Source organism: Mustelus asterias, chromosome 17 (assembly GCF_964213995.1).
Source record: "Mustelus asterias chromosome 17, sMusAst1.hap1.1, whole genome shotgun sequence".
Taxonomy (NCBI): Eukaryota; Metazoa; Chordata; class Chondrichthyes; order Carcharhiniformes; family Triakidae; genus Mustelus; species Mustelus asterias.
Window position 1 is genome coordinate 56,008,307 of NC_135817.1, and position 15,569 is coordinate 56,023,875.

At 41.5% G+C, this 15,569-nt stretch overlaps 1 protein-coding gene across 2 annotated transcripts in view; it reads left to right on the forward strand.

Annotated features, from left to right (window-relative positions):
- ttc3 (tetratricopeptide repeat domain 3) overlaps positions 1-14,919 on the forward strand; it is a 96,060-nt gene extending 81,141 nt beyond the window's left edge. Inside the window, exons 37-43 of one of the 2 annotated variants that reach the window (XM_078232716.1) lie at positions 662-755; positions 3,559-3,660; positions 4,510-4,871; positions 5,064-5,187; positions 7,777-7,971; positions 12,169-12,261; positions 13,615-14,919. In XM_078232716.1, the coding sequence (XP_078088842.1) occupies positions 662-755; positions 3,559-3,660; positions 4,510-4,871; positions 5,064-5,187; positions 7,777-7,971; positions 12,169-12,261; positions 13,615-13,722 (1,078 nt within the window). In that variant the 3' untranslated portion in view covers positions 13,723-14,919. The remainder of the gene's footprint in view (positions 1-661; positions 756-3,558; positions 3,661-4,509; positions 4,872-5,063; positions 5,188-7,776; positions 7,972-12,168; positions 12,262-13,614) is intronic. The other variant, XM_078232717.1, reaches the window with a different exon arrangement.
- Positions 14,920-15,569: the final 650 nt, after the last annotated feature.

The window sequence follows — 15,569 nt, forward strand, 5'->3', positions numbered from 1 at the left end:
GTATCATCAAATTTGACCCATTTGCACTCCCTCTTCTTGTCCTGTTTTGCAGCTCCACATGGTCATTTTTGTGTCCTTAGTACAGTTGACCCTCATCTTGACCTTGCGTAACATGTGCAGGTTTCGAGGGCACATAGCTCACTGGCAGTGGTACTGAGAGCTCAGTGGTGGGGGGTTTAAATTCCACTCTGGCAACACAAAATTAAAATCACTAAATTTGGTAACTTGTCGACTCTCATCAGAAGGCGATGACAATTTTTGTTTATATATATTTTCAAACACCTCTATTATTCACCACAATCATTCATGTCTTATCTTAATCTGGATATGACTCTTAACACCCCCTGAATTAGACGAGTAAATTATTTGGATTTAAAAATGCTTTGCAAAGAGGGCTCTTCACGGGCAATTAAGAGTGGGTTATAAACACAGCTCTGCCACAGATAACTACATCATGAGATTAATATATGCAGGGATCATTCAAAGTATAATTCTTTCCAGTGAGAAATGTATTCCCAAAATATGACTTGAAGATGTGCACGCAAATAATGAGTTTGAAGGAAAGGCCTGACAAGACCCGTATCAGTGTAAGTGTTAAAGCAACAGTGCTTGCATTTCTAAGAAAGATCTTCTGATATCTGAATAGTCTCTTTTTATGCAGCAGCTCCATCTCAGCCATGCCACAACTGCAGAGCTCAATTGCATCGTGGGAATCTTTTCTATTTGCAATCAAGCAGCAAATCCGTCAAACTGAGGTGAGTTTGTCTTGGATTTGGCACAACTGTGTGGCCATTGCCTTCTGTTCCAGGGTTACTGTTACCTTCATCAACACGATTGCCAAAACAAAATAGCCAATTGGAAAAGAATGTTTACTGGACTTAGCACTGTAGAAAGCTAACAGCACAAAAAGAGACCACTCCACCTATCATGGCTGCAGCGACCAAAAATCAAGCACCCAGCCTAAATTCAACTTTCCAGTAGTTGGTCCGTAGCTCAGCAGGTTACAGTACTTGAGGTGGATATCCAGACAAATTTCAAATGAATTCTGCCCCAACTAGCCTTTCAGGCAGAGAGTTCCAGACCTCTACCACCTCAGGGTGAAAATTCTTTTCTTCATCTCCACTATAATCTTTCCAGCAATCACTTTAAATCTTGTCACTGAGCTCTCTGCTAGATAAATAGACTGTTCCCATACGTCTCTCAATTTTGGGCACCTCAATCAAATCTCATCCGCTGCCTCTGTTCCAGGGAGAACAGCCTAGCCTACCCATCCTTTCCTCATAACTGCAATTTTCCAGTCCAGGAAACATCCTCCTAAATCTCCCCTGTACCCACTCTATAATAGAAAGGATATAATTGCACGAAAGTGACCAGGACTGCACATACTACTCAAGTTGTGGCCTAACAAATGTTTTACGTAGTTCCAGCAAAACCTCCCTGCTTTTATATTCTATGCCTAATAAATAGGATTGAAAATGCTTTCTTAACCTTGTCCTACTACCTTCAGGGATCTGTGGACATTCGCTGGAAGGTCCCTACTTCCTCTGCACCCCTCGGTATCCTCTTTATTGTGTAATCCTTTGCTTTGTTTGACCTCCCTAAAGACCTCATATTTCTCTGGGTTAAATTCTATTTGCCATTTTTCTGCCCACCTTACCGATCTATTAATACCTTCCTCCTTGCTATCTATTTCACAGCCAATTTTTGTAATCTGCAAACTTCTTGATCATTCCCCTTCAGATTAAGTCCAAATCATTTAATATGTACCACAAAAAGCAGGGGACATAGTGCTGAGCTGCAGAAGCCCACTGGAAAAGGCTGTCCAGTCACAAAAACCTTACCCTTTGTTCCCTATCACTGACCCAATTTTGTATCTAGCGTGCTACACCCATGGATCCCATGGGCTTTTATTTTTTAACCAGTCTGCCATGTGGGTCCTTGTCAAAAGCTTTGCTAAAATCCATGCAGACAACATCAACTACACTATCCTCATCAATTCTCCCTGTTGCCTCCTCAAGAAAGTAATCAAATTAGTCAGACACAATCTTCTCTTAACCAATCCATGCTGATGACCCTTGATTAATCTGTGCCTTCTAAATGACAGTTATCCTGAACCTCAGAATTGGTTCCAATATTTTTCCCACTACCGAGGTCAGATGGACTGGCCTGCAATTATTCAATCTATCCCTTGCTCCCTTTTTAAATAAAGTACAACATTAGCAATCCTCCATCACCTCACCTGTATCTAATGAGGATTGGAAAATGATGGCCAGATCCTGTACAACCTCCCTGGTTTCTTTAAGAACCTGGGATACATTTCATCTGGCCCTGGTTATTTATCCACTGATGATTTATCAATTAGCACTGCTGCCTCACAGCACCAGAGACTCGGGTTCAATTCTGGCCTTGGGTCACTGTCTGTGTGGAGTCTGCACGTTCTCCCCATGTCTGCGTGGGTTTCCTCTGAGTGCTCCGGTTTCCTTCCACAATCTAAAGATGTACAGGCTAGGGCATGCTAAATTGCCCCTTAGTGTCTCAAGATGTGTAGGTTAGGGGGATTAGTGGAGTTAAGGGAATGGAGCAAGGGAGGTGGGTGTGGGTATAATGCTCTGTCAGAGAGCTGGTGCAGATTTGATGGGTTGAGTGGCCTCCATCTGCACTGCAGGGATTCTATGATTCAAGAATGCTAATCCACTTGATATTTCCTCTCTCCCCATGTTTACCACATCCAATCCTTCATATTCGTCCCCAACTATGTCTGTATTGTCCCTCTCGCAAAGTATTAATTAAGAACCATACCCACATCCTTTACCACCATACATCAGTAACTTTTACCCTACTCTTTCTTTAGTTTTCCCCTCTCAATGTATTGATGAAACATCTTTGGGTTCTCCTTGATTTTGCTTGTCAGTATTCTTTAATGCCTTTCTTTGCTTTTCTGATTTTCTTTTTGATTTCAGCCCTACTTTCTATAGTCCTCTTGGCATTTCTGCAGTATTTAGTTCACTGTCTGACATAAGTTTTCCTTTTATGCCTTATCTTATCCTGTGAGCTCCTCAACCAGCTCCTTGACATACAGGGGGCCCTAGATTTAGCCATCCCACCTTTTTTTTGCAGGAACATGCTTTCTCCCAATCCTTTGAATCCTCCCCTTTGATTACCTCCCACTGTTCTGACACTGATTTATCTTCAAGTAGTTGTTTCCAGTCCACTTTTGCTAAATCACTCCTCAGCTTAGTAAAATGGGCACTGCTCCAATTTATAACTTTAACTTTTAAGTTTTATCTTTGTCCTTCTCCATAACAATGTTTTAAAAATCCAGTTAAAATTCTGTCGATTACCTGGCACGTTGTATAACTTAATGGCCGAGTGGCCTAATTCTGGAGTCAGCTGACTTGATACTGTGCTTCTTTCATTTGGGTACCAAATAATGTTCACGTTCTCTCGACATGCTGCACTGAACTGAGATGTGTTTATGGTCTTTATCAGCAGCATGTTTTGCAGAAAAGGTTTGAAAACTCAAGCTTGAGCAATAACACAAAGTATTCAATTTTACAGATACTCTTTCATAATCAGATGACTCTGGTGAAAGATGGAACACAACTAAACAGCCTTCCACTGGTGAATATTCCAAGCCTCCCAGTGCTGCCAAAGTCTAATGTAAGTATCCAAATAAATCTTTTTTTTCCACAAAAGCTTACACTTTTGAAACTATACAGATGCATTCTGTCAAAGAGCTTGCTTCAGACTTCAATTACACTTCAGGTAATTCAAATTAGATAGAATTGAACATTGGTCAAACAAAACCATGGAGTCACATGTAGACCAGATCAGATAAGGACAGCAGATTTCGTTCCCTAAAGGACATTAGTGAACCAGATGGGTTTTTCCGACAGTCAATAATGGTTTCATAGTCATCAGTAGATTCTTAATTCCAGATCTTTTTTGTTTTGAATTCAAATTCCACCGTCTGCCATGGTGGGATTCGAACCCAGGTCCCCACAACATTAGCTGAGTTTCTGGATTAATAATCAAGTAAAATTACCACTAGGCCATCGCATCCCCTACAAGTTAGATCAGTGTTGAAAGAATAAAGAATGTGGCCAGGAATTAAATGAGGCCCTGTAGGGATTTGAAAGATGGGACAAGAATTTTGAAATTGAGGCACCAGAGGGTGAGCACAAATCGAGACAGGATGTAAGTAGTAGAGTTCAGGGTGAGCTAGAATTTATCAGGTGGGGCAGTGCCTAGGAAGCCACAAAGGACATTTGAAAAGTCTGGAAATGACAAAAGACTGGATGAGTTTCAGCAACAGTAAAGGGAGCCAAATGAAGATAAATCATGTTTGGGAGTGGGAGCAAGTATCCTGGGTGATGCATCCAAATATGTGTTTGACTATCTGCTTGTGGATAAAGTAATGTACCACTTTAGCAACTGAGTTTAGAAAGAAAACAACATAGTATACAGGAAAAAAAAAACATATTTTGATCTTGTTGCCATTTATTTCAGATAATACTGAAAAATGGAAGCTTTGTTGATCCTGCTATTATAGTATCTTTCCCTTCTACAAGTGAGATTCCGTCCATTCCACAAGCTAGTACAACACACAAACCTCTATCTTCTCTAATGCAAGCGGCCCAAGGAATCGCTAAAGTAAAGCCTGTGACACCTAGTTTTCAAAACATGTCTCCTGCAAACCAAATTCAACGTGACACGTCTTTGGCAAAACATCAGTCTGCCTGGTTACCAACAACCTCTGCTGATATTCAGCCTCCTACAAGCCAACCTGTGAATACAACATCACAGCAACCCAAGAACAGCTTTGATAAAATCATCAACCGTCTTTTGACCATGTTCCCCCATCATACAAGGTAAGGCTGAGGCCAAATTAATCACAGTTAACAAGTTTACATGACCTTCCATGAACATTTCTGTTATTCTGAGCTGGATTAGTTTAAAGCTAATCAAAGTATGCTGGGTTCTAGCAGTACAGTAATAAATAAGGTCAGCAATAAGTGTTTTGTAACCAATACTGGACCATAGCTGTTTATTCTGCTCTTTAGGGCCAGTCTGACAAGCTTCATTAAAGAAGTCCGGAGTGCAAATGGTGGTTCCCTTTCTGAATTAGTGTACAATGAAATAATCAGCAGAGTGGCAGAACTCATCTTGGATCATCAAGACAAAAGGGTGAGAGTTTGGCACTGTGTATCGTACAAATGTTAAATGTTAATTCCTATCTTGCCCCTCTTTACTGTTGAACAGGATGGAGGAGGGGTCTGTGTAGTTTAAAGGTTTATTCCTGTCGTGTGTATGGGACAAGAATGTGGTGAGATAAAAGTTTGAATGCCATCCGTACCATTTTCAAATCATCTCAGGCCACAGGAGAGGTGCCAGAGGACTGGCAGACGGCTAACGTGGTACTATTATTCAAGAAGGGAAAAGGGATAAACCAGGAATTACAGGCCGTTAAGTATAACATCAGTGATAGGAAAATTATTGGAAAGAATTCTGAGGGACATAATTAATCTCCACTTTGAGAGGCAAGGATTAATCAAGGATATAGCTTTGTCACGGGGTGTTCATGTCTAACTAATTTAATTGAATTTTTCAAGGAAGTGATTAGGTGTGTAGATGAGGGCAGTGCAGTTAATGTAGTCTAATTAGACTTCAGTAGGATTTTGACAAGATCCCTGGGATTCAGGGCAATTTGGTAAATTGGATCCAAAATTGGCTTAGTGACAGGAGGCAAAGGGTGATGGTCAAAGGTTGTTTCTGTGACTGGGATCAGTGCTGGTCTCTTGTTGTTTGCAGTGTACTTAATGATCTGGATGTGAATGAGGGGGGTATGATCAGTAATTTCGCAGATGACAGGAAAATTGATGGTGTGGTAAATAGCGAGGAAAGCCTTAATTTACAGGATAATATACACGGGCTGGTTAGATGGACAGAATAGTGACAGATGGAATTTAACCCTGAAAAGTGAGAGGTGATGCACTTTGGGAGGACTAACAAGGCAAGGGAGTACACAATAAATGGTAGGACGCTAGTAAGCACAGATGCCCAAAGATCCCTGAAGACAGCAGGACAGGTAAATAATGTTGTTAAGAAGGCATATGAGAAACTTGCTTTTATTAGCCGAGGCACTGAATATAAAAGCAGCGAGGTTATGCTGGAGCTGTCTCAAACGCTCACTAGGACACAGCTAGAGTAGTGTGTGCAGTTCTGGTCACCCCACTATAGGAAGCATGTGATTGCACTGGAAAGGGTACAGAGGAGATTCACCAGGACGCTGCCTGGACTGGAGTGTTTCAGCAATGAAGAGAGGCTGGTTAGGCTGGGGTTGTTTTCCTGAGAGCAGAGAAGGCTGAAGGGGGACCTGATTGATGAGTACAAATATGAGGGGACATAGATAGCGGGGTCAATAACCAGGGAGCATAGATTTAAGGTAAGGGCAGGAGATTTAGAGGGGATTTGAGAAAAGACCTTTTCACCCAGAGGGTGGTAGAGGCGGGAAGCCTCACAACATTTAAGAAGCATTGAGAGGAGCACTTGAAATGCCGTAGCATACAAGGCTATGGACAAAATGCTGGAAACCAGGATTAGAATAGATAGGTGATTGATGATCAGCCATAATCCAAGAGTCCCCACGTCACTGTTGATAGTCGATTGCTCGACCTTGCTTCAGTAATCTCCCTCCATTCAGTTCCATTACACAATGGCCGCTGTAGCAGCAGCTGATGTCAGTTTATATTCCAACACCTTGGACACTTTTCCCAGAGATTGCCCATTTCAGGAAACTCTGCCATTGTAGGAGGATTTGAATTTAATCTGAAACCCCTTAAACTACAAAGGTGAGCGCTGAAGGCAGTGTGTGCTTGCGTTCCTCCAGAGCCTGTCAGCAGCTTTTGAAATGTCACCTTCAGTGGAATAAGTTATTGTGCTCAGTATTGTTTTAACTGAGGCTAAACATAAATCACAACATTATTATCCCCTCCAATGGCTGAAAGTTTATTTACTCTGGTTATTGTGTGATCCCTAATCAGTGTTGATGTAGTTAATCTGAAAGTAAAAGTAAAGTTTACTTATTAGTCACAAGTAAGGCTTATATTAACACTGCAATGAAGTTACTGTGAAATTCCCCTAGTCGCCACACGTCAGCGCCTGTTCAGGTCAATGCACTTAGCTAGCACATCTTTCAGACTGTGGGGAGCACCCGGAGGAAACCCACGCAGACAGTGATCCAAGCCAGGAGTCGAACCCAGGTCCCTGGCACTGTGAGGCAGAAGTGCTAACTACTGTGCCGCCTGTAATCTCAGCCAGTTTGCAGCAGGGGCGCTGCACTGGTCTCGATGCTTCTTGGAGAAATATTGCACGGCATATAAAGTTGTGCTGTGATCCGTAGGGTGGCATTCATAACGGATCATTCTAAAGCTAAAACAGCTTGCATTGCTATAGCGCCTTTAACGTAGTAAAATATCCCTAGCTGTTTCATAGGAGCATTATTATTCAAAATTTGACAGGTGAAAAGGTTTAGGAAGGGAAATTTCAGAGCCTAAGTTTTAGGCAAGAGAAGGCAAATATTAATAAACTCAACAAAAAATATTAAACTTAATTCTGCAATGCTATTTAGAAATTGTAACCTGATTGTATGTATGATAGTTTAGTGAAATCAAAATTAGATAGTATTAGTTGTCAGAATTTCTTATTTTTAATGAAGAGCGTTTAACAGATTTAATGGTGGTTGTATGTTTGTTTTTCCCCATCCTGACCGTACAGCTTCCATCTTCCAACATTCAACAGACTGCAGTCCTGGCTCCCCAAAGGCCAGCCTTTGACTTTGCTGCTGTAGCTGGAGCAGTGGGTGAGAGCTCAAGGCCAAATACTCCCCCAGCTGCTGGAAACATCCGTGCACAACCTTGGAAATCTGTCACAGCTCAGACTGCCTCACAGTGGCATGGAAGCAATCCTGCAGTAAGTGACAGTCAAGTACATCTTTCACTACCTTCCACTATAATGGTAGGGATAAGAAAAGATGTCAGACTCCTGACACACTGAATCAAAGTCTATCAAGTTCTTGCCCAAACTTTGTTTGAAAAAATAACAGCGTGAATGACGCACAAAGTTATTAATGTGCAAATTGACTAGCAACATGAGACAGGAAGATACCGCATGGATTACAAATCAATGTGTTTCCTGCTGATTTGCTGCTTTTTGAAAACAACATCTCACCCTTTTGAAGTTGTTGCATTTTCACAAAAGTTGCCCATTAAACTCACCGAAGGTACCCTTGTAGCAACATGGTAATTGTTAATGACACCAATCAACCCCTCTTGCCCACATAATTCAAAGTGTGGAGTCTCATTCCTTCAGGTTTGAGTTGTTGGCGATTTGACAACATCAAATTAAAAAATCCTGCTTTTTATGTCTGTCTCTTTTCTTTTGTTCTTGTTATTTCTCTTTCTGTACCTGATTCGGCGCACACTGAAGGGCCAGTTTAAGTGGGTTTAGAACGGATCTGGCTCAGGTAAATTGGAATGCAAGATGAGTAAAACTCCTGCTCCTAGTTCTTACGTTCCTATGAGCCGTCAAAAATGTAATTGAACAATGGGTGGCCTTTAAAGAAATGGTTTGAGTACATTCTGGGTACTGACCCATGAGGGGAAAGGCAGGGCAACAAAAACCACAGCTCCCTGTGGATGGTGAAAGAGAGGGAGAGTTACTCAAATTGAATAACACAAGTGAGAACCAGTCTGAATTTAAAAAGTGAAAAGGAATGAGAGGAGCAAAAACAGAAGATAGATGAGCAGTTAACATAAAAGGGCATCCAAAAGTCTTTTGAATATTAGATGAGGGTTAGGGTTGATTGGGGACCAAAAGGGAGACCTATGCATGGATATGGTGGGCATGGCTATGTTTCCAAATGGATACTTGGCATCTTCTTTACCAATGAAGCTGGCAAAATGCCAGTAGAGGAGGAGGTGGTTGAGATACTGGATAGGTTAAAAATTAAAGAAGAGGAGGTATGGGAACAGCCAGCTGTACTTGAAAATAAATAAAGTAGTACATTTGGATGGAATGTATCCTTGGTAGCTGAGGGAAGTAAGGGTGGGAATTGTGGAGTCATTGGCTGTAATCTTCCAACCCTGCTTCAATACGGGAGTGGGTCTAAGGATGGGTGATAAAACCAGCAACGACAGGCCAGTTAATTTAACCTCAGTGGAAGGAAGGTTTTGGAAACAATAAAGCTGGTCAAATTAGTGGCCTGGCCAAATGTGGATTAATTAAGGAAAATAATTAACAGTTTTTTGATGAGATAACAGAAGAGGCTGGTGTGGCATAGATGGACTTCTAAAAGGAAGTACCAATAATTGACTTGCCAGTAAAGCTGAGATCCGTGGACTAGAAGGAGCAGTGGATATGAACTGGGAAATGAAAGTGGCTGAGCGAACAAGGCTGTGGTAAACGGCTTTTATTGACTGGAGGAAAATATACAGCAGCGTTCCCGGAGGTCACTAGGAGGAACCACTTTTCATCATGTATATTAATCACTTGGACTTAAGTGTACAGGTCAGCGTTTCAAAATTTGTAGCTGGCATGAGTTTAAGAAACTATGAGGAGGCAAGAGGATGAAAAGGGTGACCATGTGGCAAGTAAAATTTAACGCAAAGAAGTGCAAAGTGACACATTTTAGAAGGAAAAATGAGGAGGGACAATACAAACTAAGGATACAATTCTAAAGAAGGTGCAGGAACAGAGAGACCTTGGGGTATAGCTAGTTGAAGGTGGCTGGGCAGGTTGAGAAAATTCTTTAAAAGATCCTGGAATGTTATAAATAGAGATACAAAATGCAGCATGTGTGGAGAGGTTTCAGGTTGATGACCTTTCATCATTTGCAATAAGAGGTCAGCAGCCTGAAATTTTAACTCTGTTTTTCTCTCTCCACTGACGCTGCTTGATCTGCTGAGTGTTTCCAGCATTTTTGTATTTTGTTTTTATAAAAAAGAGGCTTCAAATACAATAGCAGGGAAATTGGAATGACCCTTTATAAACTGAATATTGCGTCCAATTCTCAGCATCGCACATTAGGAAGGATGTATTGAGGATAATAAAGGTTTACTAGAATAGTTCCATGGGTGAGAGATTGGAGAAGCTGAGGTTGTTCTCAGAGAAGATTGAGAGGAGATTTGATAAAAGTTCAACATTATGTAGGGTCCACCCAGACAGAGTAACCATTCCGATTTGCAGACATGTTGAGAACCAGTGGACACCGATTTAAGGTGATCAGCAAAAGAACCTTACAGGGATGTGAGGAAAACAGTTTTTATGCAGCGCATGGTTATGATCTGGAATGCACTTACTGAGAGCGTGATGAAAGCTGATCATTTACGACTTTCAAAGGGGAATTAGATAATTATTTGAAGAGGGAAAGGTTGTGGGGCTGGGGAGAGAGTAGCTGGATTCCTCTTGCAGAGAGCCAGTGTGGTCTGGATGGGCTGAACACCACCTGTGCTGCAACCATTGTGGGAGTTCACCCACTCCTCGTTACACTCCTTCCTTTCACAGTATCATTGCAGTGTTAATCTCATTGGTTCATCAAGGTCCCAGATGCCCTGTTCTTCCCACCACTGCACTATTACCTGTTTGTATCTCCAACAGCTGTGCTCAAGAAACATCTTTGAGGTGATGAGTGCAGGGACAGGTTTAACATGGCATACCCTGAAATACAGTAAGAAGTTTAACAACACCAGGTTAAAGTCCAACAGGTTTATTTGGTAGCAAAAGCCACACAAGCTTTCGGAGCTCTAAGCCCCTTCTTCAGGTGAGTGGGAATTCTGTTCACAAACAGAGCTTATAAAGACACAGACTCAATTTACATGAATAATGGTTGGAATGCGAATACTTACAACTAATCAAGTCTTTAAGAAACAAAACAATGTGAGTGGAGAGAGCATCAAGACAGGCTAAAAAGATGTGTATTGTCTCCAGACAAGACAGCCAGTGAAACTCTGCAGGTCCACGCAACTGTGGGAGTTACAAATAGTGTGACATGAACCCAATATCCCGGTTGAGGCCGTCCTCGTGTGTGCGGAACTTGGCTATCAGTTTCTGCTCAGCGACTCTGCGCTGTCGTGTGTCGCGAAGGCCGCCTTGGAGAACGCTTACCCGAATATCAGAGGCCGAATGCCCGTGACCGCTGAAGTGCTCCCCAACGGGAAGAGAACAGTCTTGCCTGGTGATTGTCGAGCGGTGTTCATTCATCCGTTGTCACAGCGTCTGCATAGTTTCCCCAATGTACCATGCAGACGCTGCGACAACGGATGAATGAACACCGCTCGACAATCACCAGGCAAGACTGTTCTCTTCCTGTTGGGGAGCACTTCAGCAGTCACGGGCATTCGGCCTCTGATATTCGGGTAAGCGTTCTCCAAGGCGGCCTTCGCGACACACGACAGCGCAGAGTCGCTGAGCAGAAACTGATAGCCAAGTTCCGCACACACGAGGACAGCCTCAACCGGGATATTGGGTTCATGTCACACTATTTGTAACTCCCACAGTTGCGTGGACCTGCAGAGTTTCACTGGCTGTCTTGTCTGGAGACAATACACATCTTTTTAGCCTGTCTTGATGCTCTCTCCACTCACATTGTTTTGTTTCTTAAAGACTGGATTAGTTGTAAGTATTCGCATTCCAACCATTATTCATGTAAATTGAGTCTGTGTCTTTATAAGCTCTGTTTGTGAACAGAATTCCCACTCACCTGAAGAAGGGGCTTAGAGTTCCGAAAGCTTGTGTGGCTTTTGCTACCAAATAAACCTGTTGGACTTTAACCTGGTGTTGTTAAACTTCTTACTGTGTTTACCCCAGTCCAACGCCGGCTTCTCCTCATCATGAATACCCTGAAATGCCAGATTCCAGTAAATTCTGACCATTGAAAATAAACTCAAGCTCACGGTTTTGAACATTCAAATAAGACAGAATGTTGCTGGTGAAGTCTCCCTGAGCTGAGCATGATGCATCTAAACTGGTGGAGGGGGAGCATTGGGTGAAGAGAGTGAGTGAGGAAAGGAACATAGCGGAGCTAAGGTCGTTCGATGGAGCACAGTAAACAAGATTGTTTTTAATTGGTAAGGCTGGTTGTTGAAAAGTTTTCCTTATTTCTCATCGTAGACATTTGATGACGAGCCATGTATTATTTGTCATGAGGATTTAACACCAGACACTATGTGTGTACTTCAGTGCAAACATCACTTTCATGGACTGGTAAGCATTGCTGTCAATTCATCTCATTTTTGTCATTCAGAAATGTTAGTCATTGGCCTACTTAGATGGTAATGAAAAGGTTGAAAGGAAGAACAGCTTTGAAAGATCATCCAGCCAGACCATTTCTGCACTGGGTCAGAGTAGAAACTAGCTACTAATACAGTAAAAATATCATTCAAATTCCATGTTCATTGTCAAGAGAAAAGGACATTGAAATCTGAAATGAATAACAGGCATGAATTTCTATGGTGCCTTACAGTCAGGAAGGTCCTTTTGAGGTCACTGTTTAATGCAGGAAATGTGGCAGCCAATTTGTGCACAGCAAGACCCCTCTCAAACAACAAAGCAATAAAAGGCCAGATTCTCCCTTCATGTCCATATTGTGTGATACTCTAAGAATTGCTACAATGTTGTAATTAGAAGGCTGCCATCTATTAATGTCAAGGCAAAATTTACCACTCCGTTAGTTCTGGAAAATGCAGGTGAGTTGGGCTGGAAATGGGGCGATTACTGCAATTTTTCCCGATGGTAGGTTTTAGTGTGTGGTCAAGATGAGGGCAGCTCACCTTCGGAGAAGGGGAAAACCAAGCTCCAGGTCTGCTTTTACAATCGGGTACGGTAGAATGACAAAGGGATCATTCTGCAAAGCTATATTAGTGTCCAAGATTTCCTTGATATTTTAAAGAATGGTGACTGAAGAGATTGTTTAATACAATTTGATTAATGATCCAACCTCCAACTTTTGTTGCCTGTTACCTGCTTGCATAGTGACTCGTTGTAGCACTTAATGAATCTAGAAGTAGTTTATTTATTGCGATGTTGATCCATAAACATTTTTTTTGTATGAAGTCCCGTTCACCTATGCCCCCTGTGGCTCACTGACCTATATTAAAATCGAAGCATTGCTTGTTTTAAGTCCATTAATGGATTCGCCTCCAGCCCCAAACCAAACCCTCCCCTCTGTCCAAGATATCTGCGCTCATCTCATTCTGACCTCTTTCAGCATGCCAAGTTCTAATTGCTCCACCATTGGCAGCCATGACCCCAAGCTCTAGAAATCTCTTTTCTCCTTTTAAGACAGTGCTTAAAACCTACATCTTTGACTATCTGCTTTGTGGCTAGGGTGTCAAATTTTGCCTTATAATATACTCCTGTAAAGCACCCTGGGCTGCTCATTATGTTAAACTCTCCACTCACCTGATGAAGGAGCAGCGCTCTGAAAGATGCTACCAAATGAACCTTTAACTTGGTGTTGTGAGACTTTTTACTACGTTAAAAACAAATTTTTGTGCTAATGTGAAATTAGTAGAATAATCAATGTCCTGAAGAATTTTTTTTCATGATATTCTACAGTGCATCAAGCAATGGCTGAGAGAGAATAGTACCTGCCCGACATGTCGAGTTCACGCTCTGCTGCCTGAAGATTTCCCATTGCTGCCTGGAATGGCCTTTCATTTTTAAGTGTGTGTTCTGTGAGGAAATCAACATATATATTGTTGAAGTTGCCGTGATCATTTAGTTTCTACAACTTTTTCATCAAATTATTGTTCTTTCCATAAACATACGTGTGATTTTAATATGGTGTACAAAAAAAAGCAAGAATATGCAGGGCTACGGGGGGATGGTGGGGGAACGGCTGGAGTCGCATTGCTCACATGGAGAACTAGCACAGACATGATGGCCGAATGGCTTCCTGTGCTGTAACTCTTTGAAAAAGTGACTCCTTGTAACGTCAGAGAACTAAATGTCCCTTATTCCAATAAAAGAGGGGTTATCTATGATCAGTAAAAAAATAGCAATCTGAAATTGTGAAATTTAAAGATTGTCATACCAAAGTCACAGCAATTAGGATTCAGCTGTTCTCTCTCGATCCAATCCTGGCCATGATCTCGCTCAGTTTCTGAAACATTTGTACTACGACTGCAAAGGAATAACCAGCTGAGCACTATTAATATTTTCACCATATAATCTCTCAAGGAGTTTTTAAGATTTATAGTATACCAGCTAAGTATCTTGTTTAAATCCCAAGTTACAAAACCTTCTCGCATCATGTGCCATTTTGATTTTCGTCTTGCACAGATGCATCAGCTATTAAGTTAAAGACATTAATTATATATATATATATTTGTTATATATGCTATCATCATGGGGAAATTGAGGATTAAAAAAAATCTTCACAGGCCTAAATGTGTTGGGCAATCTCCCCTTCACTCTTGGACAACCCTAGTTTGTGGCCACAGAGGTGTTTCTAGCATTTTTTATTTTTATTTTAAAAGCATCTTGGGTTTGTTTAGTATTCAAATTTATGTGCCAACCTTCATTAAGAAGCTGTTCCATCAGGGGGAGGGGGGAAAGGCTACCACACCACACTTTAGTGTTAAAACCAAAATGCTGGAAATAACCAGTGGGTCTGGTGGCATCTGTGGAGAGTGAAAGGGTTAGCTGCTCAGCTCAATGCCATCTCGCCAGAACTGGGAAAAGCTACATGATAATTTAAGCAAGAAAGATAAGAGTGGATGACATGGGGATGCAGGAGAAAATATTCCTCAGCACAATACATCGTGTCACCTACCCTATTTTGTTGTGTTGCCCTGGTGAACCATATATGAAAGGTGATGGTGTTATTAACTAATCTATCAATAAAACATTGTACCTTTTAAGAAATGTGGTCTTTAGAATGTTATTACAGTCTAATGTGGATTCACTTTCCTCCCCTACGGTCATGAACAATGATGTGGAGATGCCGATGTTGGATTGGGGTGGGCATAGTAAGAAGTCTCACAACACCAGGTTAAAGGTGTTGATAATGAAGGAGCAGTGCTCTGAAAGCTCGTGCGACCAAATAAACCTGTTGGACTTTAACCTGGTGTTGTGAAACTTCTTACTGTGTCATGACCAATAGTCAATCTTCAGAATATTGAATGTTTGTTTTTTTTTTAAATCCCTGCCCCACCCCACCCATTTACAAACATTTTTCCTTTCTCCTCCTGTGGAAAATCTAGTCTTTATCATTCACCTCATTGTGAGATGTTAAATCACAAAATGGTGTTTGTGAACAATAAAGGATTCACATTGAAACGGGGAAGAAATCAATGTTGGGACGTCATTAGCTGCAGCAGATCAAATGGTGTTGACTGCTAGTTGGGCTAACCTGGTGCACACTTAGATTTCTCAATTTATTTTCAGTGCAAACCAAACTGAAAGATGACAAAATTACCAGCATAGGGACCAAGAAGAGGTTTTAAATTAGTGGGTGAATTCATTGTCAAATTAGGAACACAAATTTATAAAGTCAGATTAGATTGAGA